Genomic DNA, 26,460 nt, shown 5'->3' with positions numbered 1-26,460 from the left:
CAGAGTGCTTGAGGTATTTTAAGGTTTGGTGGTTTTCATCTTCTGATCTGGTTTTCTCTTATTTCATTTATTTTTCAATCCACGGCTGAGTGCACTGGTTTAAACCGTAGGTCACTTGGCAAGTCTGGCTGTTGCTGGGAGGCCAGTGGGTGCAACAAACGGGCAGGCACAGAGGCTGTGCTGCAGAAGCATAGGTCTGCCCCCAACATAAAGGTAGCACTTGTGAAGCTGTATCTACTGCAGTGTGCTTGCCTTTCCCATCCTCCCATGATCCCCACTGCTTTCTCTCTCAGGTCTGTTCATTCAGCCTTCTAAGGAGGACCTGCCTTCCGCTGGGCACTATGGCAAACAGGATTGCTCTTTCTCTTGCCCTTTGGCAGGCAGATTGTATCACTGCCTCATGGAAGCACAGTGCATGGGTGAAAGGGCATGGAGTGCCTGCCCTGCTCTCCACTGAGACAGGCACCAGCAGGAATCCCTTCTGGTGGTGCAGCTGGGCAGAGGGATTGCTGCCAGCCCTATGGCTCCCCAAACCCAGCCCCAAACCTAGCAATCTACTAAGCATGAACCACTTGCTCTCCAGGGAAACACAGCCAGTTCTGGGGAGGAACAGGGCACTCATTTACCCATACTCAGCTACACCACAGAAAAGTGTGGTGAGCTGGAACGTCTCGTCTCTCTGACTCTAATACCTTCCCCTTTGCCTCAGTCACTTTAAAAGACACGTGGAGATTGCAGATTATTTGATCTTCCTTTTTTTGACAGAGAAGCATTTCTTTAAAGCAAGCTATTGCACCAATGATAGTTAAAATAACTATCAGAATCAGTATTCACAGAATCACAGAATGGTTTGGGTTGGAAGGGACCTTAAAGCTCATCCAGTTCCACCCCCCTGCCACAGGCAGGGACACCTTCCACTAGACCAGGTTGATCAAAGCCCTGTCCAGCCTGGCCTTGAACACTGCCAGGGATGGGGCATTGCTTAATTTAGAATTACTGGAGGCTCAGATTCAATCCTACAGCAGAAGACAACACAAACTATTACATGTTGGTAGCTCTGGGACAAGTGACAAAACAATTAACAATATAATTACAAGTTCCTTACCAGGAGGCTGGTGACTAGGTGTCGTCATAGAAATCTGAGAACGACAGAATGTTTTACTGTCCAGTAGTTCTGGGAATTAAAGAGAAGACATTTAAAGTAATAGCCTCAGACAACAATAAAACCATCTCAGAAATACATGAGGTATTGTGAAGTTAGTTACCTACTGTGCTACCATAGCCACTGTCATAGAGGTAATTCTCTTCTTTCCAGGACACCATTAAAGATGGATCTGAAGGTAAAGGACCAAAAGGAAAATCACTAGAAGAACATTTTTTTAGCACTGAGGTGAATAGTGAGCACTGAGAAAACAACAAATGTTCAAAAACAAAGCTGTGAAGGGAAGAAAGAAGTGAAGGGGCTGTGCAAGAAATTATTTCCTTTCACTCAAATTATGAACGGGTTTTTGCATATTCAGGCAAATTTACTTACACAAAGCACTGACTTTTTGAAATAATGTAGTAGGATCTTCCTTTTAATCATAGAATCATAGAATGGTTTGGGTTGGAAAGGACCTTAAGGTCATCTAGTTCCAACCCCCTTGCCATGTCATTTATACCTGCCCTTGAAGGGGGTGTCTTATGCCAGGTCAACTCTAATTCTACCCAATTCAGCCCCTGCTGATTATGACAGTGCTTTGGTCCCCTAGAGATGAAAGTGCTCTCAAATATCTAGTAAACAGGAGGATGCTTAACATGAGTATTTATTTCCATAATGGTAGAATTCAAAAGTCCCCTGTGAAACAGAGCTTCATGTATAAGCACACAGTGAGAAACATCAAAGCCCTATACTAGATGAAGGGCCATTTTACTCCAGGCACGTCATATCCCCATCCCTTAACATAAAAACTACCTTCATGATTAAAGAAGAAAAATTTTTAGTGACCTTCTAGTCAGATGGATCAATGTAAGCAGAACTGAAGTATTGTCTTCATGACCCCTACATTAGTTGGGAAACTATTCTCTTTGCAGTGCATTTTTGAGATTGGAAGCCTTAAAAATCTCTTTTTCATTTGAATCCAAGTCAGAAAGGATGAGATAGAAGGTTCAAAATTAGGTTTCACTTAATTTTTTTTTCATGTCCATACAAATGAAAGAAAAAAACAAAAATGAGTTATAGCTAAATCATCATGTTTGGCTGAGTTAACTCTTATGACATAGGAATTTAGCAGGCATGCGAATAGCTGCATGTTTGGGCACCCAGAGCTTGCGTTCCTATAATAGCACACACCCTTTGCTTGCTTTGACACCTGATCTGCCTAATGTTGCCTCTGAAGACAGGCCTAACCTAGCCAGAACATGGGCAGACAGCTTGTGGTCCCATTTGTCCGTTTTCAGTACCCATGTCTTTGTAACTGCAACAGTCTACTTGAATGAGACCAGCTTCCCCTCTAAACCTTCGTCCCTATCCCTGCTGCTCCACAAGGAGTCCCTTACCCAGCAGCCCTAATCCTCCCCATGCAGGAACTAAATCCACTCCCACTGCCTGTGACTGGCATTGCCAGAGCCCCACCACGCCACTCCTGATCAGTGCAGCTTGAAGAACCGTCCTTTAATCCTGGGCTCTGACCTTTCTGGGCTGTGCACTGCATTGTGTATCTCTAGTGGGAGGAGGAACTAATATAATACCAAGATCTTGTAAGTCAGGACTTAAAGGATTACTTTAGTTTTCAATATGGCAAGCACCAAGGCTGGTGTAGGCACATCACCCATACTACATGGCACAAGCAAGGAGTGGATTGCAGACTGCAGTGCTTGCCCACTGCAGGGGGAAGACTAACAGTGTCCTGTCCAGGAAGGCTCAGCTCCTCTGCATTAGATGAATACATACACTGGCAGGACTTGTCAGAGACATTGCACACTACAAATCTGTATTCTTTCTGACGGCAGGTACTAAAACGTGGCTCATGAATACACCCACATATAAAGAGACTGGGACTAGTGGGGTAGAGAACGTCTGAATACGGACAGAGGTGCTCTGGCAGATAAACCAGAAAAATAATTGTGACTGGAGGATTGAAACAAGCTGAAGTTCCTTTTCTCAGTGAAACAAAGTCCTGGGAGGAGAGGGATTTAGCTATGAGCACACTTGGGGAAAAAAGACTGTAACAGGAGAAATGACGATTCAGTCAAAGCAAAATACTGCCTAGGTTTCAGTCTCACTGAAATGTGAAGAAATTAAAATAACTTTTTTTTTCTCTCAAAGTTGCTTTGTTTGGAAATTTCCTCATGTTTCAAACATTAACAGCACTTCACAACAAAATATTTTTATTTTCTTTTTTTTTTAAACTGAGAATACTGTGAAAGCATTTGTTCTGAAATCTGCTGAATGAGGTATAGAATGAAGTCCTCTCCAAAGCTGCACTTGCTGAGCACTGCAAACTATTTTCCAATCCTGAACATCAGTATAGGCTGCTGATACTGCAGAGGTCTCCCAGAAGTGGCCACATGCAAACTAAGATATGGTGGTACTACCCAAAACTGAAAAAAGTAGGCGCTGACTGATATTTGTGTTACTTCTTTTATTCTGCATGATACACCTTCCATTTTATTTCACACCATTTTGATATGTCTCTCTTGTAGTGGAGAGTTTCCCATTTTTCTCATCATCAAAAGACAAGTTACCCAATTGTTACTCACCTGTTTGCTCTGTCTTCACAATAACATTATGAGGTTGGTACATGTCACTTCCACACTGGCCTGCAAGAAAGCATATGGCAGATAGGCAGTATGACAAAGAGCACAGAAGGATCAAAAGTATTATCTCCAAGCAGCAAATGATACAGCTGATCCAGAGGGCTAATTCTGGAGTGGGAAACATCCGTTTCCCCTGGTCCTTCAGACTTCTGCCTTCTCTCATATTAAGCAATTTCCCAGTACAGTGAATGAGTTATAAGCAGCATACCAAACACAGCAAATGAGATATCCCAGGTAGGTGCCTGGGGAACTTAAGCAACTCTGAAGATCCCAGAATTCAGATCACCATCTGTGCATCTCTGCCTACTATCTATTTACCATTCCATTTTAGGTGCTGAAGGTTGCTGTAAAGCAGTTGCCCTGCTGTCCCGGCTGCCTGAGTGAATTCTTGCAGGCTCATACTGCACAGATGTTCCCCATTGATATCAAACTCCTGGAAAGGTATGCAGTTGGCATCCAGTTGGTTGGTATCAAGGAGATGCTGCAGCCATTCCCAGACTTGAAACTTTGTCCAGTACTGCGGGTGTATTTCATGCCACTGTGTCCCATAGAAGCTGCTGGACACTGGAAAATAAAAGAAGTATTTACTGCCTCTGTTAACACCATGGGATTATGTCAACAAGAAGAAAGGTCTATGGCTGAATTGTATGCCCTGGAAGCCCACGGATCTATATTGTTTTCTCAGTCATTAACACTAGCTCAGTAGCTATTGCTGGAGAAGGTATTGGGTTGTTTGAGCTTGGGTTGTGGGGTTTTCTTTGCCTGTTTTCTTATTGAAACCTGAGAATTGTTATATTATACCTCTCGGCAGATTACGTAGGGATTTATTTATTAATGTTGGCTGAATACACTAAAATTGATGGAAGATATGTTACAGAAGCACTGTTGAAAAGGGATATTGATCCTTATGGGGGAAAATAATTTTAGTGTCTCAGAAAAATGATGGAAAAGCCTTGCAAAATTCTCATAATGTGACATGGAAATTTTCTTTGAATAAGGACTAGATACGAATTGTGAGATTCAACCAAGGAAGGGTAAAAGCCAAGGCACTCCCATATTGCTTGCCAGTAAAAGCCTATCAGTATGGTCGGAAGCTTTATGATAGAGCTTGCATTCTCATGAATGTATGTTATCTCTGTAGTCAGGTAAGGTAATTGCTGAATGCAGTTGTAAAAGTAATTTTTAGTTACAGAAGCTGTGTAATGTTCTTGTTAGGATGCCTGAATCTTCTCTTGGCAATCTTTGAAACTGCTCTTAGTTACTTGTATGTCATTGCATGACAATAATTTCTGTGTGCAAATGAAAGAAATTGTATGTGGGGGATACGATAATTATATAAGGGTAAAAACAGGACTGCTTTAGTCTGCCCTCACAGGAGGAGTTCAGTACAACTTATTCTTTGGGAAAGGAGGAAAATGTAGTATGCCAGGCAGAGACAGCAGCATGATAAAATGCTAGCAAGTGCATGAAGGTTTAATGATGAGGGAAAGGGAGATTGAAGAGGTGGTTGAGTTATTTACAGGAGGAGGAAAGACTGCCATGGCCTAGCTCTACAGTAGCCCCACTCCAGGATATTGCATTAGTTCACTCTCCACAAGAAAAGGACTACATACACAGCTGTGAGAAATGATGGTAGCAGTGGATATTGCTAAAGGACCACAGGAAACAGAGTTGGCATGTTTTAGGAAACCACCTCCCATCAAGCCGCACTAGACCTCATGTCTCTTCTGTTGAGATACAGGGTGCAGTGCTAGTTTCCAGTTAAATACAAAAAAAAGCCCTACAGTTACTTAGGTTTATCGTTACTTGCTGAGAAAGTCAATGTCAGTAACTTAGGGAGTTTGCAGGACTGTGTCTCATTCTCCTGTTGAAGGATTTGGGGAATGAGTGTGGAAAAGATTGAGTGCAGTACATCAGAGAATAAAGATTTGATGGAGCCATCAAGTATTCCCTGAAAAGGAGGCTGATATTTATTCCCATCACTTCAGAAGGGTAAAGGAACTTCAGAGGCCGCTAGATTCCTAATGTAAAGGAGAGCCTTTAAGTGAAAGGAAAGGGTAGTATGATAAAAGTGGTGAACGATGCAGAGGCTGATCTGACCTTTAGGCTTCTTGTCCCTCTAAAACACAAGTGAATCTTAAGAATTTTCACACTGGAAACCTGAAAATAGAGCCCCCCTCCATTACCCTTCATGAAATCATGCGCAAAGGGACACTCTGTCAGGACTTCTTTTCCCCACTAATCTGTTAGAGACAGGTTGGCACATTTGTTAAGTGCATACTTATGTATTCCTGTGTATTTAGAAATTACACACAAAAAAGTACAGGAGTTTCATTCAGTAGGAACTTCCATGGTAAGTTTTGTTGCAGCATTATTTGGCTTAGAAGGACAACTGCAGTGTATGTTTGTCTGCCTAGATTTTAAGTCTACCTATCGACTGAGTGATTAAAAGAATTTTAATATTATATTAAACTGTACATATATAGATATATGTCTATATCTATATTTTTTATACTGAGGAAGAGAATATATATGAACACATTTTTTTATATAGCCATATAATCAGAAAAAAGCTAAGGAAAAAAGAAGTTCTCAGATCACAAGCTATCTAGTGCTCTAATGCCAGTCTAATTAGAAAGCTATCTTGCCACTTGAGCTGAAAAAACAAATACAGTAAAGGAGTAAGAGGGCTATTCCCCTGGAAAGCCAGAGGGGTGATTAGCATTGAAAACTAATGTTGGTTCAGAGAAGGTTTGAGGAGTAAAGGTAAGAGAGAAAGAATTCTGGACGGAGGAGAAATTTTGGCACTTTCAGCACCACTAAATTAATTTTAAGAAAAAGAACCAGTAAAGAAATAAACCATAAAATGGTCACTTTCAGAAACAGTGTTGCGAGTTCAGCTTTTCACAAATAAAGAAACAAATGGAAATTTTTCTTATCAGAACTGAAACCCCAGTAAACTAGCATTGCTGAAAAATAATACTTGTGAATTTTTAAAGGTGTAGAAACCCCTTCCCTACCTCCCCCCCCAAAAAGATGGCTTAGAACATTCAAATTCCTCCTACCATTGCATGTGGAATATCCATCTGTCCAGGAAGGTTGCTGGTGAAGTAGATTGCTGCTGGAATTGATACTCATTCTGCCAGCTCCTTCCAAAATCATGATCTGTAAGTGAATCAAACAGCTTGCTTAGTGAGTGGTATCTAGTCCAAGAGGTAAATGGCAAACAACAAAAAAAAATCCACTGAAGACGAAGTGAGGAAGCCAATTCCATTTGTAGAAGATACAATTGAAATCAGGAGCATGTTGCCACAACCCCTTTTCCACTGCCACAAAATCTCCTTATGATAAACATTACCATGATTGATTTGCATATGCAGGAAGCAAGTTTCTACAGCTGCCCATCCATAAATGAATAATCTCTAAACCGAAATGAAGACGAATAAAAAGACAAGGCTCCTGACAGAGCAATACAGGAAAACTGCCAAGCATTGAGAAATTAAATACTAATTTTTTTTTTTCTAATTTAAAGAGAAATGTGGTTTAAATATTTTTCTTTTTTTCTGTTTTTTTGTGGGGTTTTTTGTTGGTTTTGGGGAGGTTTGGGGGGTTTGTTTTGTTGGTTTTTTTTTTAGGAAAGGAAATATACTTTTCAATAATTGCAAATGAAACTATATAGTTGTCAAGAACCCATGTCCAGAAACTCCCTCACACAGAAGGATGCACATGCTAATGCTGCAGGGAGTTAATGTTACAGGAAATATCTTGTCAGCTGACCCAGTTTCTTATCTGATCTGTGTCAGCAGTGTCTATAACACTTCTCAGTAGCAAATATCACAGATCATACATTTCAAACCATCGAAAAACAGATGGTCAAAGATCTTATGGGACAGCCATTGTAACAGAAACAGTATTTTGGAGTGACACCACCTCCAAGATAGCATTCACTTATATAAGTGACATAAAATTTCCTTTCTACTTAAATCTTAGCATTAGCACCACGAGTAAAACTGGTTTTATTTTATTTATACTTTAAAAAACCCAACAAAATCCTTATATGATATTTTAGAAAAATGTCACATATTTATCACATGCTTAATCATTCCAGTGAAGGTTCACAAAATTCCCCAATTACAGGTATTCTTGATATTCTACATTATCTTTCAGTGGTTTGAAGTTGCAAAATTTAAAAATATACATTATAACCATAGACATTCTTCAGGTCTTTGTTAAAGGTATTTGTTAAATATTAGAAAGGCTTCAGATTGCTATTCTTATATTAATACACAGGGGAAAAAAACAAACCAAGCCAAAACAAAAATGCCCAAAACAAAACAAAAAACTCCAAAACAACACAAAAAACCCAAATGCTGTTTAAAAATATTCTAAATTGAAAGCCAAAACACCTGTAAAAAAAAAAATGTTAGCTGTCGGGGTGGCATCTGCATGCAGCCAAGACTTCAGCTTTGAATTATAAAGAGAATGAAATACAAAACAGACGTGTGAAAGTTAAAGTCACTGATCTTGGCTGTTTACTTACTGAGACAATGAAAAACTTCCATTGAGGGCACAGCCTTAGCCCCTGCAAGCTCAGACTGGCAACCTTTTTTTGGTAGAAGAAAAGAACTCAATTGTAATACTCACAGCCTTGGTTTTAAAGAACAGCCTGAAAGTTACCTGATTTGGTATCTTCCTCTGTCAATTAAACTAAATTATGTAGCTTTTAAAAGTTACAAGTCTTTCTCTCTCTTCCCTTCCCCCTATGTATATGTTTAGAGAGGGATAGGGGGAGAGATGTGTTACTGAGAATCTCTTAAAACGTCTTAGGAAGTTTATCAGCGACTTAAGATCAATAAATTTAAATTCGATATTAAGTGCATATTGTAATTTCTAAAAAAGAAGTGAATTTACAAAATGAAGTTCCTAAAAGTGTTTTGCTAATTTACATTCCTTGTAAAGCACTAGCAATAGTACTTTGGAGTATAACCTAATTCAGGGATTTTGTAGCTATGCAGAATGGCAAAATCAAACCATAGATGTCTTAACAGTTGCTTTCCACTCTTGATTCAAGCGAATCTGTGACTCAGTGAATACCAGCAAGGAGATTTTAATTTTTCATAGCAGTTATGTGGGGGTATAAAATATTGACAGTTAAGAGAGATACTTATTGTTCCACTTTAGCCAAGTAAAAGATGACTATCAGTGGGTAAATCTTTTGCAAATTAGAAGAGAAGACATTTTTTAGTCCCATATTAGTGCCACGTGACTTAGTATTGTAAGGGAAAAGGTATAAGGAAGCATTTAAATTCATAATACTGATTATAAAGGTGTTCAGAATATAACATGAATATAATTTATCTCACACACTTGATATATAATAAATTTTAAGCAATAATGCATGTTTGACAATTAATACACACACTTCTGAGATTGCTGATGACATATTAAGTTATTTATTTCAGTTGGGTTTTAATCATTAAAACAAATAGGTATTTATGAATGAATGAAGAATTTATGATAAAGACATTATTACAGTACCAGACAGAGGTGAGATAGAATACCAGATATTTCGGGAAAATTATAAAACTGGAGGATTAACAAAACACCCTTAGGAATTTAGTTTGTTAAATTTACTTCTTTTTAAAAATTAAAATAAGTACTAAATATTGAATTTCAACTTACTGATCTGAAGTCAATCAGAAGTTCAGAAGCCACCTCAGAATCTCAGGTACTGTGTTATGTAGTTTTGTCTTCTGCAGCTTCTTCAGTTTCTGGAATTCTACATAATTTTAATGCCTGATACTTGTGCAAATAAAAATGCGTCTGGGAAAATGTGTGCATATGAACTGAAATGATTTCTGTGTTAAAGCTCCTATGTAATTTCTCCCTGAAAATTCAGTTCAGGTAAACTCTCATTTTTCATTCCTTATAATTAATTGGGTGAATTCCCAAACCAAAATGTCCTATGATACTGATTCAGCAACTGAAGCTATGGATAGGTAAATAAACCAAATCGTGTGTTTTGAGCAGTTTTTCCACCTTAGCAGTAACCAAAACCAATAAAAGGTAGAAATCGGAAAAGAAGCATTCTGACAGCTTTTCCTTAAATTTGGATTTCATTTTTTTCCTTTAAAATCTTTTTCCCTGTTATGGTCTAGCAGATAGTTGCTCCCTACAGTATTCCTAAACAACATTAACAGCATTTTCAGATAATGTGCATGAAACTTGCTTTATAAATTAATCAGTCAGTACATCCTGATTTTGAAAGCTATATAAGTTATCTATCTCAACCAGAATAACTTAATTAATTTCTAGTATCACCTATGGGAACAATTGTGCATGAAAGATAAAACTAGTAATAGGACATTAATCACAGTAACAAGACTGGATTTAGCTTTAAGTAGCCTGGTCTAGTGGAAGGTGTCCCAGCCCATATCAGGCGGTTGGAATGGGATAAGCTTTAAGGTACCTTCCAACCCAAACCAGTCTGTGACTCTATGATGAATCCAAACTTTCCCAAAGTTGTGTGTATTATCCAAGGTACTGGTTTTTTGGCAACTTGAAAATTGTCATGTCACCTCCTTTATCTTAATGCAAGGGCGTTCCTTATTTGGAAATCATTCTAGTTCTTTGTTCAGGGGGAGTATAAAGTCCTACTAACATAACTTCCACGCCTTTGCTTAGAAGATTACAGCATCATGCTCAAGAATGTCTTCCCTATGAAAACTAAACTGTGATTTTCTCCATTTCATCCTGTATATGCCTTTCTTTGATACAAGTTCATGGAAGATTTATGTTTATAGAAGTGTCTCATTCCATACTTGGAAAGATTTTAAGTCAGGATATTGGAAGGGGCGTGGTCTCAATTACTTTAGGGCCAAATCCTCAAATCTCCCTTGTGTGCAGGCAAACCTGGTTAAAGGGTGTGAAGCCTCAAGGGGAAGGACACATAATATGTTCAATTTTCTTTTAATCATATGCCATGTATCAAAGCGAATGGTGGAACTAATGAAGCCTGGTTTCCTATGAATGTGTATCTTGCGGTTGGATTCTCTAGTGTCTAGTAAGATGTGAGCGGTGATTGAAGTTTTTCCCACGGTTGGGGCATTCATAATATCTCATTGTCTCAAAGGAATGAGCTCAAGCTTCACTCTTTCTTTCAGATGGAGTATTAATAGATCTTCCTGCCATACTTGGCAGCCAGTTTTCATTAATCCTGTAAGAACTTCATATCTTTGAGACTCCTACCCCCATATCAAATTTAATTAAAATTAGCGATGGGACCTAAAGATTGTCAGAGGCCAAAAGCAAAAGCCAACGCACAGACAGAATAACCACAAAAGCCTCATTTCCTCAGGAAACCGTGTTAAAAAGGGATTCTAGCTGAGCTGAGACTTCAGAAAACAATATAAATATATTGTAATCTGTCTCTTTACTAAGACATGGTACATCATAAATGAAAGCACACATGAATATCATACATGTATATACACACATGCATTTACATACACATATGCCTCTCTGTGTGTGCATTGCAGGTATCTGCACACATATTTCCATTGTTTTCCACTGAAGAGGAACTATCTCTGGAGTATAATCTTATTATTATTATAATCTTATTATCTGACTAGGAACATTGCACAGTTATGAGAGGAAGCAAACAACACTTTACTCAGCAAGGCTAAGTACAGTTGTTCACTGGTGTTCAGCAATATTCTTTCGACAGAGAAACTTATGAGAAGGGACAAATGCATCAAAAAAAATATCTTTTGCCCCCATTCATAGGAATGGTTGTCAAAAGGTGGTATTCAAAGACCAAAACCTGAAGGCCTCTCCTGCTGAAAGCTCTCACTGGAGTCAGGAATAGCTTTGACTGAGCCATAACCCAGCAACTTGGCAGTCACAGGAGGTCATTTGCTCTGTTCTTTTTGTTTTCCTTGACCGCCTGACCACTCTGAGCAAACAGCAGTAATGGAAAGAGCAAGGAGCCATGGCCTGCCCATGGAGCAAATCCAGTGTTGCAGAAAAACATATTTTCAAATCCTTGAACCTTGAACACTGTACAGTGCACTCTATGCAAATTATTTTATTGCACTACAGGTGCGCTCTGAAAATAAATTACTCTGATCCCCATTTTCACATTCAACCCAATGAGTCTTAACATCCAGATAATGAGTTTCTCCTTTCTTTGAACCGGAATCTTTCAAGAACAGCTCATACTAAGTGACAAGAAAATGCCAAACACAGTATGAAAGGCAATTAAACAGCGCAGAGAAAACAAGTGAATCCTAAAGTACTACAACCAAAGTGATTGTTCTGACATTGATTTGTACAGTTGCTTATGTTACAACACTGAACTGAACTAAGGGTCTCATTAACTACAGATATGAGAGGGTGTGTAGCCCATAGGGGAAGAGGCCTAAGGCCTTCAGGTTTGTAGAGATATGTACTTTATGCAAAACACAACAAAAGATGTCTAAGGCAGAACTGACTGAAACTATTAAGCTATGACTCCACCCTTAAGCTATGCAAAGTCTAAGAGTGACTTCTAGCTGAGACAAGCTCAATGCAGCTCCTCCTGGCGTGTCCAAAAGGGTGGATCTCTTTTGGCATATTTACCTATGGGATCCTTCCCCATTTTTCCCCTTTTACCATCATGGATGAACTTCAAATGTAGATTTCACCTGGACCTATTTTCTTTGAAGTATGTTATGTACACAGTGAAGACACAATCCCTGCTTTTCAGGGCTTGGAGTTTATGGAACAAGTATCTACAGAGTATGTTAAATATTTTAGATCATTACTGCATCTTGGATTACAGTCAAGCACTTAAACATCAATCTAAAATAAATGATACTGTGTAATAACTGCAGCCGCAGAGGAACAAATTCTGGATTTTAATCTTTTCTTTAAAAAATCAGAAGACAACCAAGTTTTCAAGACACCAGAAACAAGGGACATGTACAACAAAGCAGGTGGACCTGCTTTACACATATGGGTACTTCAGAAACATAAATGCATTGTACTTGCAATGTATATGATCAATTAGCTGCTTTGCATTCTAACCACCTATTTTACATCTTCAGTGACTGTAAGGGCAGGCACAAACTGAATATATGAATGCTGAGAGCCTGTTTGCATGTTAGCATGTGTTTTGGGTCTTCTGAGTTTTGTTTGGGTTTTTTTTTGTAATTCTCATTTAGTGTGTATTGCTACCAGGGCTCCAGGGTCTTATTCTAAGCAGTGTTCCTATACATACAGTTATGGCTGACCCTAGGACTGCCCTATGATCTCTACCTGTCTAATTTGCAAAGGTCTCAGGCTCATCCTTGGTGGCTGTGCCAGACCTCCAGATAAGATACCATCCCTGCCACAGCTTACTTTCAGATATGACCTTCCCTGCATTATGCTAGAATCTCCTCTGGCCATGTAGTTCTACATAGAGCCATCCCACAGTTCCTTGGTTCTAGCGTTTTGTTTTAGTGCCTCAAAAGCAGAGAGAAGCCTCAAAAGAAACAACTCATCTGCAGTCCAGTTCCCAGCAGGGGTCCACTTAAAGCTCAATTTTGGGCCACTTTGCTATGACACGCGATGTACCATTTAGATGACAGCCTACACAGCCTGGCCTGACTGATGATAATCTCGACTCACCATTACTGTCACTGCAAACATACACCATAAATACTAGTTTCCAAACTTCTTGAAAGCTTTGAAGAAAGTTTGTATCAAGAAGCACTGTGGTAACACTCAATATTCGTTGCATAACATACAGAGTGTTTGATGTACTTCATTTTTAGTCCATCACGTGCACCTTTGGGCCACAGTGACAAAATGTGCTCACTGAATCACGCTGCGAGTCCAAGGAATTATTTTTATAAAAAAAAATTCTAAATAATCTCCAAAGCTCTTTGTATTCAGGATTCTGGGTTGGGCCTCTGGGGCCAATCTTCTTCCATTATACACCTATCTGAACTGCACATTCCTATGCTTCTGTATTTTTGGTTTATACAGCTGTGGTTCATATGCATAAACCCCACCTTTGCATGTGCAAAATTGACTTTTGGTGAGCTTTCAGAGACTACATTCAGACCTTGATCATTTAATGTTGTGGGCTTTTGGAACGGAAGAGTTGGGTTTATTCTTTTGTTTTCTTTGAACCTTGTATATTAAATGTATACATGAAAGTAGACTGAAAGACCAGAAAAAGGAAGATGAATAGAAAAGGAGGATTTAACATTTACCTACATTACAGATAGGATCATGATAAACAAAATCAAATAAAGCTTGATTAGAATCTTTTATTCCTAAATTCCTGATTTTCATGATGCACTACAAGGCAACTTTTGTAAGAGATATGTGGTAGTTGTTTTAACATGTTCATATGGATGCTTCAGAATCTTGCATATATATTTTAACTAAAGAGGAGCTTAGGTTGAAAAGTTAGGATCTAGATCTGTATCTAAGCTATACCTCTGCTCCAGGGTTTGGGATTGGTTCTTATCTCTCTTTTAATGATGTAATTTAAAGACAAAACCATAGTTCGGTTTCCTTTTTGAGAGAGAACAAAGTTCACTTTATGAATGAAAAAAAAATTACTTGATGATATTCAAAGTCTCATAGGTTGTTTTTTCTATGACCCCTTTTTTCATAATCAACAATCTTCATATGAACTAACTTCAATTTTCAAGGCAGTCATTAGTATAATGAAAATAAAAGGGAGAATTTTAAAAGAGGTTTTGTTTGTTTGTTTGTTTGTTTTTCTAAATGAGAAGCAAACAAAAGGTCAACTGTGAGCAGAGTCCCCAAGGCATAGATGTGTCTGACAGTCCTAACTGCCAAAGGTTGGTACTTCTGCAAATTTTACCTATAGTTATGTTACCTTAGCAGAGGAAACAGTGAACAGGAACCTGTCACTTAACAAGGATCCAGTGTTTCAGATCCATGTTCCTTGCCACATCACAGGCTAGATGTACCTCTTCTTGCCATGCCACTAGCTTGCGAATACGAAAAAAAGAATATCATCCATCACTTATTTTACTGTCAGAAAGCTCATTCTATATTGCAGAAGATCTGTGCACAGATCTGTATATTATTAGTGGAATTGTTAGTCACAGAGCTAAGACTAAAGCAATTCAAGAAAAGGATTTATTTCTTTATTTCTATGTTGGTGTAACTTTTGCATTAATGTATCCTCAGAATGTCTGAGAAAAGTGGTTGTATTTGCTAAAATATAGCAAAAGGCAGACTTTTATTTTTCAGATTTGGTCCTGCAAAAAATGGCTTTGACCAGCGTATGGCACTCCTTTCATTACAGCATGCACCACCTCAGCAAGTTCATGATAATTTGGGTCAGCCATTTTTCCTGAATATTTAGAAGTTATTTGCCATAGATTCATCAGTCTAGCCTCAGGGATGCAGAGTCTTGGAAACACTATAATGGGAAAAACTGCCTTTGCTCTTTATTCTTTCTTCATCACTTAATACCACACCTCATGGAACAACTCCATACCTCCTTTCATGTCCTTACTATCTCTCTGGTACATCCTTCCTCTAACCAGGAGCCAGCTCATCTCCCTAATCTCATTTTGCTAAGCACCTTTATTTTGCTTACAATACACTAAATATACAAATGGCCAAAAAGCACTCCAGATGGCCCTATAACTTGACAAGCCACATGTCTATAATTAGGCAAGAGTCTCATCAGCTAACAAAATATTACCATCATGTTCTAACACCTTCTCCTTTTCCCTTGGCTCTGGTTCCCCAACCACTTCTCTCTACCTTCCATGACAGCTTCTCTTTGCATTACATTAAAGGCTAACAGCATATTGAGGGAACTGCTTCCCATACTGCTCATGTAGCCTGTGTGACTGTTCAGTTATTAGTGAATAATGACAATAATGACAATAATAACAATGATAGTTGTGTTTGTGTTCATGTTTGGCTCTTATTAGGTGTTGAGGTGTTTCTGACATAACAACCACTCAGATACATGCTGCTGCAGAGGCCAGTATTTCATTAAGTTTATTTTAACCACTATCAATCACCAGCACCACTTCTCTTTTGTTACAGGACTAGTCTGGTTTTCAACAGTAACAACCACTAATTTGCCTATTTCCCAAATAAAAAGATCCTGGTTTTCTCTTTTCATTTTTGTAAATTGTTTTATACATTTTGCTTTTATAAAGGGCATCTGCTTTGAAATTGCAGGTTTCCTCTTTGGGGTTGGTTTCTGAGTGAGAACTAAACTGAATAAGTAACATGGGATGGAGACCTAAACCAGGAAAGTGTCTTGGGCAAAATGCAAATTTTCCCCTTGGGACTACTATTTTTTACATGAATTGATTCCTTCAATCAACAAACTAATTGTGTTTCTTCATTAAATGCATGACGGAAACAGCACAAATTAGCTAGGATGGGAAAGCTGGAAGTTGAGTGAAAAGTGTTTTATCATAAATTAGGTAGCTTGCTGGAGAACTAATCCAGCAGATAACAGTGTTTATACTTATTGCAACCCAGTGCCTGACTAACCACAATCTGATCACACCCTTTTGCTGGCATGATAGCAAAAGGATATTTCAAGAAGTAGAAAACAGAAGCAGCACAGGGGTCATGGTGGGAAGGATTATTCAGTGCAGCCAGTGGGGAAGGTTCATATGGCTGATTATTAACTCCTCTGCCTGGGCCAGCCATGATCTATAGTACCAAGCTGGGACTCACCGATCGCACCTGCATGACAGCTGCATTCAGGATGCCTGCTGCTCCTGCATTCGTCTCTAGATCATACCAAGTATCCCAAGGGAGACAGTGTCCCCAGGTGGGCAGCTGTCACTGAAAACAGTTCAATGGAGCTCGCTGACCCTGTTTCAGAAACCTGCTCTCAGACCACTACTTTGAGTAGCGTTCAGCCTCGCAAGTTAATGTGCATTTAGTAAGCATTTGTTTGGAGCCCAGTCATATATATGCATATATTCTTCACATTGTATTTGTTGTGTGAAGAATAGGAGAGTGCAAGACCACTGTGGCATCTCACTCCACTGGCTGCACAAGAGCTGTCTGCTTCACCCCTGGGTGTAGCAGCAGGCTCACTTGCCCCACACACCCAGGACTTCGAGGAAGCCCTGAGCCTCCCAGAGCCACATGGCACTGGGACAGTAGCTGGTATATATGCTGTGGCTCCTTTATGATCCCTGCATTCATTAAAAGCAATCAAAAAAGGGGGGAATGAAGTTTCTTTGCTCTGCAGCCCCTTGCTATAGGTAAGGCAAAAAGCTGTGGGAAACAATGCCTCCCCACTTTGTAAAAGCCATGTTCAGCTTCCTCCTCTCTCTCCTGCCTGTGGTTAGAGGAGCAACACTTCCATGGCATTGCTCCTTCTCACCTGGCACAGAGAGAGCTGCCCATCCTGTTTCCATTGATTTCTCCAGTGGTTGCGTTGAACAATACAATGGAGTATTTATGTGTCAGTGTTAGGAGCAGGTTATTAAGTAAAACCCACCGTAAATAGAACCGTTAATTCAGTTGCTGGCATGGCTCTCTGTTATCTTCTCAATACCTCCCAGAAGGTATTAGTCTTACCCTTTCGTTTGAGTTGGCAGCAGAGTTATTTTTTTGCACCTGCTGCTCTACTCCGATAACAACACAGGTCAGCTTTGATTTGTTGGAATATAAACAAAAGAGCAAAGCCAGGCATCTGCATCAACAGCCTGGGCCGGTTTGACGATAGAGCTTTTCCCATTCGGTTTTGTACAAATGTACTCTTTTGATTCTTACGTGAACTCTCTCCTGCTTCATAAATAGACCGTTGCTACAGAACAGCCTGGTGTCGGAGAAGAGCACAATACTGTACTTTTCCATCAACTGAGTCCTCACCTGGTTACAGTAACACGCTGTTCCAAGACTTAGGGCAGACAAAGTGTCATACAAAATGCATAAAGAAAAATCAGCTGAAACACTGGTTCTAGAATTAGCAGAAAAAGGCAACAAATTAAGTGTAAGAAGTAAAGGAACTTTACTGAGAGGTAAAGAAAACCTAAAGTACTGGGAGGGTTTGTTTTCCCATATGAACCTCCACACACTCCAACTCTTAATCTACTATTATAAAAAATAACCAAATAGTGCAGTCCATGGGAAGTGGGAACTCAGCTGGGAACTGAGCTGCTTTTAAATTCTTCTGAAAATTCAGCCTGCAGGGCCCATCTACTATAAAAGCATCTGTAGTGATGGAAGAACTCCTGAATCACTGACAACCGTCAAGCAGAAGAGTCCACAGAGACAGCAAAGACACAAGGCACAGAAATGAAGGAAGGAACGAGCATCAGCTCCTTATTACAAATAGAAAAATTGAGACACAAAGCTGAAATGATTTGCTTAAGTGATATATAGTCATATAACAAGTGAATGTATTAAGTCAGTCCAACTCGTATCTTCAAGCTCAGGCTCCATTGCTATCCATTATATCACATCTCCAGCAAAAATTTCAACATGCAGATGAGTTGGGAAGATCATGGAGGTTTTGAGGCCATAAAAAAGGTATTAAATAGGGGAAGAATTTTCTATAAGAAAGAGGCCTGTTTAGACTGAAACCAAGATTCTTCTATGCATCATGGCTATTATGCACCTGAATGTTGTTAGCCAAAAAAAAAAATAATCTATTAATTCAATACATATTCAATAATATTGAAGCATTAAATAAAAAGAAGTTGTTCTTGACCAATGTATGATCCTGAAAAAGAGCTAGAAATTCCTAAGTAGAGCTGGCTGAAATTCAGAATTTCTGTTCCGTGGAACTATGGTTATTTCAAAATGAGGGTTTGGGTTTGTTGGTTTTACTTCTATACTTTCTTGGGGTTTGTTTTGTTTGGGGTTTTCTTGTAATCACAATGAAAGAAAGGAATTTTGAAAAGCATGTTTCTAGGCAACAGAGAGGGAGGATCACAGTCCCAATCAACAGACATGTAAAAACCTATATTCAAGTTGTCCCAGTAACAAAAGTACAACTCAGCCTGTTTTGTAGCATTGTTTGTAAAAGACAGAAAGCACTGAATACCAAGCTAAGGTATCACTGAAAACAGCCTGTACTGTCACCACAGAGCAGCCACGCTGGAAGCAATAAACTGAACCAGCCTAAAATGGCCGTTGTGCGCGTCGTCACCGGGGAACCTTCTCCAGATCCTCACCACAGTAATCCTGAAATGCAGCCTCTGCGGGCTACCAGATTTGACCATCTCAAATGCTACCTAGGATCTGAATTCTGCAGTCCTGTTCCTTCTCTTTCACTGGTTGCTGCTATTCCTTCTCTTCCTCCTTATTTCTTCTCTTTTTCTAATTTCTGTTTCATTTTTTTAATCTCTTTCAGTTTTTGCCTTCTACTTAGACTTACTGACCTTGTCAAGGAAGCCCTTTTTACCACCACCATAAGCCTGTAACCAGTAAACCAGACAAAAATATCATCTTCAATTATGTATCTGTGGCACAATACTGCCAGGTCTTACAGCAAGTTGACAGTTTGTGACTGGTCTCTAGGATGGAGACTAGAGGAGTCAGAAACAGGGCAAAAAGCTTGCTTCCCCTCAGCTCTTTTTATTCCTCTGTACAGCTATACATCTCACTTAGTCCTCAAGGTAACTGGAATAGGTTCCACCAACAAAACCAATAAAAATATTTCCGGACTATTTCAAACAATATTTTTCATCAAAAGGAGATTTATTACCATGTGAATTATACCATCTTTAACACTGTTTTAGGAAGGGAGTGCTAGCAGTGCCATATCAGCTATTTTAAGATGCCAAGGAGGTGGTTTTTTCTTCTTTTTATCTTTAATGATTAAATCTTCATAGGATTTTTAATATTGAAGATGTGTCATAGCATACAATAGTCTGATACCTTTGTTCTTCATGACCCAAAGCCCTGCTAGCTTTTGCGATGTATAGTAGCACATGTTCCTGCAAGAAAAACTACCACGACACAGAACAAAACCAGGGCTCTTTTCCTTTTATTTCTTTCTTCTTGTTTTTCTTTTTTTCTTTTTTTTAATTCTTTCTTAATCACTGCAGGACAAGGCTGATCACTCATTTATACATACCAACAAAACACACATACATACCAAATACAGCTTTACATTTTAAAGGATTAAATTTAAGGATTAAGGAGGAGTTATTCAGATGAGCAAAATTGGTTGAAACTGGGGAAAATATTTGAATTCTTCTTTTTAAAAGCAAAGCAAAAAAGCCCATGCAGGAGCTAAAGAATGGGCATGTGCTTAGTGAAGCATGTATGTGTGAGTGTATGCTTATCAGGAGAGGCTACAGGCAGACTAAGAAAATTTTACCGGTTTAACTACAATTTGACTATAATCGAAAAACATGCAATCATTTGAGATTTTTAAAAAGGAAGAGAAGTTTCTACCTACTCCTACAAAGTGTTACAGCTCCAGCAAAACAAAAAGTCTTAGGGAGGGTAACTTATAAGTCATGAAATGAAGAAAGAATAATTTCATTTTGTACAACCTGCTTTTGATAAGTCTGTAAAGAGACCTCACTCATCTAATCACTTATTAATTCACCTTTCTAAAGCTTTTTCATCTTCCTCTCTCACGGCAGCTGCCTGGGAATATTACAAGTCTGTTTTATGTGAGCAGTGTGTTAGATCCCACTGCAAGCGAGGAGAACAGCACCCTTTAATGTGTCAGAATTCAACTCCCTGATAAAGCCCCTCCATAGCCATGCCAATCTATGAGACAATTGGTTAACCAAGCATACTTTGAAAGTGCATCATCAAGATGCAAGCTTCTAAACTGTTGCATAATAATAATTATATGTTTCAGTAAAAATCATTAAGAAAGTTTTGGGGTAATCATTATTTCATGGACATAGTCTGATTCCTGACCATAGCATCTTGGGCAGTTTTAAACGGGTTGTTAATTATATAGCAATATAAATTGGTTACCGGCTCACTGCTAGATGAAAGAAGACTAAGAGCAGTATTAAAAAAAAAATAAAAAAAAATTCTTCTGATTATGGCACTAGCAATTTAGACAATAGAGCATATTTTTACACATAGTTTCTTAATCCTTAACAACTTGTAGGGGCTCAGGAGACTATTCTGGCTACTGTTGTGAGCTGACGAAACTTCTCAAGTGTTTATGTTCATAACCTCCCTCCGTAATACTTTTTCCATAAAAGAACTTTTATTCTACGTGTTTTCGTATCCTTCAAGAAGAATGACTTTCTTTTCACCACCGCAAAGCAATTCTCTTTTATTGCCCCATCTTATTGATCTATGACTAGTGATTATCCAGCCCCAGATAGCTGTTTTTTCTACTAATTCTCACACTCTTTCCTGTGGAGCATATTTCACAAGATCAGCAGAAGAATAGGTAACAATACCCATGTGCAATGTCAGTTTTCGGAAAGGGAGCCTTTGAGGGCTCTTCCTCAGAGGGAGACACACAAAATGCCAAATGCCAGTTGATTGCTCCACTGGCTACATGACTCCATGTTTACTCATTCTCACCTGTCTATAGACCAAAGACAAATGTCCCAAGTATTTTAGGCATTCAGTGAGCAAACTGGTGCAAGCTGCAACCCCAGTAGAGCTCAAAGGAGCTCACACACTAAGAAAGACTCATGATGTCTTCTACAGGAACAAAATTTATCATTATTTTTCCATATGCCAGCTATGTGAACAATTCCTTTCCTGCTTACCCTTTCTTTCACCAGTGTTACAAATTCCACCCTTGCCAAGTTTCCTTGAAAACTTACTGAAATAAATCCTTGGTTCATCAGGAGCCAAAATACATGTAAGCCGCAAAGTGTGCTGAAGGCAGGGACAAGGAGAAAGGGAAGCAGACATTTCTGGTTAGACATCTTGAAGCATCCTTAAGCTGGCTCAGCAGCTGAAGCCAGTGTGCTTTGCTGAAGATGGTGTTGTACTTCACCAGTGCTCACAGGACACATTATTAGAAAGAAAACTCCATGAGTTTACAGTTTAAAGTTCAATAGTAACAAAAGCTGAGAGACTGGGCAGAGCCTTTGCTTCATTAACATCACAAACTATGCAAGCTACAAAAATTATTAGCATTTCTGTTCATTTCCTCATGTACAGCAAAGCCTTTATATTTGGTTCTACCACATCCTAACATTGTGTGTCATTAGCAATGACAACTGACAATTAAGTTTGTGACCCTTTTCTTTTTATGTGTTGCTTGCTGCAGGAACGCCTAGTCCTCAACAAGAATACCTTCTTTACCACCATAGGAAGGCGGATGAGAAAGAGAACACTGCAAGACCACAGAAAATCCTGTGAAGGGTGGTCATATTAACCATCAGAATAAGAAGGGGTCATTCATCCCTATCCATAGCTTGGTCTTGGCACACTGACCAATTTTTAAGCCAGACAGGTCTGTCCTGTAGCACCCACTTTCCAACCTGTCTCTCTGTACAGTAGGTCATTACTCCAGTTCACAGAGATGGTATTCATTGCCTTGCAGAAAAAGCTTGGACACTTGTCTGGGAAATGAATTTAAACAAGTAAACAGCAATAGATGGACGACATAACAGTAGATTCCACAGAATAGATCCAGACTACACTGCAGTCAGTGAAAAGTTTGCCTGGGAGAAGACTGAATGTTTTGTACCTAAGACTAAGACGTGTATAAAGAGTGCAGAAGGGGTGAACAAGGGAGGGAAGGTAAGCACTGATGCTGGAAAGATGTCAAGGCTCATGGACAATTCTCTGAGTTCACTGAGGCAATAAAATCATTAATCCTCTTCTGTGAGAACTGTACATAAATATTCTCTTCTTCAGCAGGTGTAGAATTTCATCCTCACAAGGTTTTTTTTTTTGTGCAAACTGCTGTGAGACAGGCAACAGGTTAACGTCAGTCCTGTCTGGACACAGACGCACTTAAAGAAATCCTCCTTTTCCTTCTCTAATCTCTCTTCATCTGTGTCTCTGGATGATTTTTCTTTTTTAGTTTGATCTTTCTTCATTCCAGTTTGTTACCTTGCACCTCCCAGACAGAACAAGCACTGATGTTAACAATAAAATTCATTGGGAATGGAAAAAATTAAGGTAGTTCTGTGGGAGCCAAATGATTTAATTTTGTCTTTCTCCGACATCTTATTGTCTGTTCCCACCAATGCTGAAAACTCACAACACCCTGAGAATATCTGTAGTAATACGAAATTACTTTGGCAATACTATAGCATGTTCTTTCAGGTGACAAGAGGGTCATAATATTACAACTTAAATAGACCACATTCTATTACCTGATCTCACCGTGACTGGGGTAATATGTGTTGTCACATATAAATTGCTGTGAAGGGCTACCTAATTTGTGCCAGGGCAAACAAAGCATTATTCTGGTCAGATATGAGAGCCTTTACTACTATAACTTGGGAAAAACATATTTTATTACCATCCTTATAGGCTTTACAAATCACACTAGGACTAGAAAAAAGTTAAAAATAAATATAAGCAAACAACATCAACTGTATTAACCATAACCTTGTCTCCGCAGGTAGGACCAATGCTCAAAGGTGAGAAGGGTGTCTGGAGGACAATGAAAGCTTTGGGCACACTTTATTAAGCCTGACCCTGAACTCCCACTATATTGACCCACATTACCTTTGTGTTTGGCCCTGCTGTTCCTACAGCCTATGTCCAGTCCCAACGTCCAAATTTCACAGCATGTGTTGAAAAACTAGAGGAGACCAGTGAAGTGATTAAAGGATGGAAAAGCTTACAGTGGAACAGGTTGAGGTCCCAAAGGTTTTCACTGGTGTGCAAGCTTTTCCATGACAGGAACTAGACTATGGAACTTGGACTACCACAATTATCCAAGACTAGGCTAAGGAAGGACTTGTCCCCAGCTGCCTACACAGGGAACAGAAACTTGCCACCCAGGGGAACTGTACACATCCAAAGACAAAAAAAAAATCAGGTGGCTGAACGCTGAAGTTAGACCACATCAGACTGAAAATGAAGTAAAATATTTTTAGAGGAATGGTATTTAATTGCTCAAGCACAGAAAGATCGGGTGAATTTCCCAGTGACTTGCGGACATTTTGTCTGCTTTTAAAGATCAAAGTTTTCTAGAAGGTAAGCTCTACTTGAAGCCACCAAATTAAACTCTGAAAAATTCTGAGAAGTCCTACATTGTTATCGCAGCAATCACTTCTGGTTTTGAAAACTTTAAGCACCACAAATTAAACTGTCATTGTGATACTTGTCAGTGAAATGCCTTAATCCTGTTGTTTTTCTAGTTTTAATTGTGGCTCTTTTCCTTGGTTTCTGCCTTTGCATTAAATATAAAACTGCTGTTTTTTCTGGCCCTGGTATTTTCTACAGTGCAAAACAGATACCAGAAAACTGATTTAAATATCTACCTGCAAATTTGCCATCAAAACAAAACTTAGGTGAGTGCATTTTTTACTACAACAAGGTTTTCACCAATTACAGGAAATACCCATGCAAGATAGATATACTTAATACAGTCCTATTTAACACAAGTACAAATAAATTCCCTAAATAAAACTTGTACCTCAAGGCTCATTTCTGTCATTATAAACTGGTTTCATTGTCTAAAGAATAGGGAAAAAAGGGTAATTGGATGTACTCTAGAAGAAAAGGTGACATGATATTTTCAGGTGAAGTAATCCAAAAGCACATTACTGATAAAATTCAATAACTTTATAAACATATACACAAGAGTATTTGCCTAAAATGCCTCATGTGGTGAAACGCAAACATCTATCACTAAGCCACATTACACACATTTTACAAAATCAACACAGATTTTGAGAAACTTTTTCTTTACATTCACTTCTACAATTACTTTAAACAGCTGTGTCTATACCTTAAGGGACCAGTTCTGGTTCTATTAAAATAAAATTACCATTGGAAGAGAAACAAATTAAACAGGCAAAGACACTGCAGGCCTCTACTCACACTGTATTTACCTACCTAATGCTTGAGCTGGGTTCTGTGCAGTGCTTTAGCTTAGAAAGGACTAAAATGGGGAGAACCCCCCTCACCACAGGAACTGCCAAGAAATTGCCTTGAGGATAAAACTGATCTAAGTTATAAATGCACTGTAGGATTATCTTTTTTAATTTTCAATCGACACAATTATCATCAACATCCTTATCACTAAAAGCAACAGAAACATATCACTGTAAAGTGTCTCCCAGTTTTCTGACACCAGCACATCCAATGGTATTGAGGAGGTCCACTTTCTCACCCCTTGCCTTACTAAACAGATGACCACTCTGTGGACAAAAGCAGCAGATTTAGGACCCAGAATATTATTAGATACGTCATAATAGAAAGGATCCTCCGTAAACTGTAAGTAATCCTGACAAAGCCACAGGCTCAATTCAGTCTCAGTGACATCCTGGGTAAGTAAAGGCAGCAGATCTGGCCCCAGTCAAACATAAACACAACAGAAATATATAAACAGAAGTAAAATACAAGTTCAAAATGGGAAATAGAAGTCTTTATTGTAATGTTAAAAAGCCTTTGATCAAATGAGCTTAGCTGCTCAAAGAGGGAAGAGAAGGGCTCAGCAGGGTGCCCATGAGTCCAGTAGATAACTTCTCTTTTTTTTTCCCCCCAGTTTTTTTTTTTGTTTGTTTGTTTTAATTTTTTTTTCATTTTCACTGGTATTGATTTAAAGGAAGTATATTAAAAAAAAAAAATAGCCCACACACCTTACCTCATTTAGCTGCAGATTCTGGAGTGGAAATCCTTAACTGAGGCAATAGGGAACTTGTCTAAAGAACAGTAGGTTGGGAAAACTCAGAGGTACAAGGTTATGTCTCTTAAAGACTCCCAGGAGTGAAGATAAATGGATGTGATATTAATTTTAAAACATTTTGCTGAACACTCAGGCAGCCAATAGGGAAATTCCTTAGGTCACTTCCTGTTCGTTTGATTGGATCTGAACGACAACAACGAAGATGAGGTTGGGAGCATTTGCATAAGGCCAGCTCAGTCCTCAGTATTCAAAGAGAACAGGTCTAACCGGGTTACACGCGTGGCTCCAGAACAAAAGAAAAACCTGGTAATGGATGAGGGATTGATTTCTTTGTAGTTGTTTTTTTAAGACCATCCCTTTTTTTTTTTTTTTTTTTTTTTAATGGAGGTTATTTCAGGTAGATAGGGAGATTATAATTAGAATGAGAAGTGAAAAGCAGGAATGTCCTAAATTACAATTAGTCTGGAAATAACATTAGGAGATGCACTGTATGGAATAACCTTCTACTGGCAGGGAGATGGACTGAGTGAGCCAATATCATGGGCTCAATTCTTTCTTCCCTTTCATACCCTGAGCATCCTGCAAAATGCATCTCTGCGGGAGGGGGAGTCTTGTGCTCTTCCACCTTCTCTGGGTATCTGACAGAAAGTGAAAACATAATGAGGAAAAAAAAAAATGACCCCTGTATGTGTACCTGGGGTTGAGTATGAAGGCTTGGCTACATGCAGGTTAGCCAGACAGAAAAATGTCAGGCAGATGTGTGCTCAGTCTTACATTTCTCTATTTCTAACCTTTCTAATTCTGAAAGTTAAGATCAGCAGGGGAAAACTAAAACTTTTAAGGCAGCTGCTCCACAGCCCATGGAAGTCAGGCAAAGTATTTTCCCTTGGTCCTCTGAGCAC

The 26,460-nt window shown here is 39.0% G+C and overlaps 1 protein-coding gene across 3 annotated transcripts in view; it reads right to left on the bottom strand.

Moving 5' to 3' along the window:
* Window positions 1–25,669, bottom strand: part of EHF (ETS homologous factor) — a 31,982-nt gene extending 6,313 nt beyond the window's left edge. The window contains exons 1-6 of one of the 3 annotated variants that reach the window (XM_057410921.1): window positions 25,517–25,669; window positions 6,864–6,963; window positions 4,117–4,362; window positions 3,742–3,801; window positions 1,266–1,334; window positions 1,106–1,174 (exon numbers count right to left, since the gene is read on the bottom strand). In XM_057410921.1, the coding sequence (XP_057266904.1) occupies window positions 1,106–1,174; window positions 1,266–1,334; window positions 3,742–3,801; window positions 4,117–4,362; window positions 6,864–6,960 (541 nt within the window). In that variant the 5' untranslated portion in view covers window positions 6,961–6,963; window positions 25,517–25,669. Of the gene's footprint in view, window positions 1–1,105; window positions 1,175–1,265; window positions 1,335–3,741; window positions 3,802–4,116; window positions 4,363–6,863; window positions 6,964–7,156; window positions 7,356–7,447; window positions 7,520–25,516 lie in introns of those variants that run through there. The other 2 variants (XM_057410922.1, XM_057410920.1) reach the window with 2 other exon arrangements.
* Between the last annotated feature and the right edge of the window lie 791 nt (window positions 25,670–26,460).

Source organism: Pezoporus wallicus, unplaced genomic scaffold, assembly GCF_028554395.1.
Source record: "Pezoporus wallicus isolate ANWC-B61680 ecotype Strahan unplaced genomic scaffold, APGP_CSIRO_Pwel_v1 contig_5958, whole genome shotgun sequence".
NCBI lineage: Eukaryota > Metazoa > Chordata > Aves > Psittaciformes > Psittacidae > Pezoporus > Pezoporus wallicus.
Note: the sequence above shows the minus strand (reverse complement) of the source record. Positions and strands in the feature narration are given on the sequence as shown.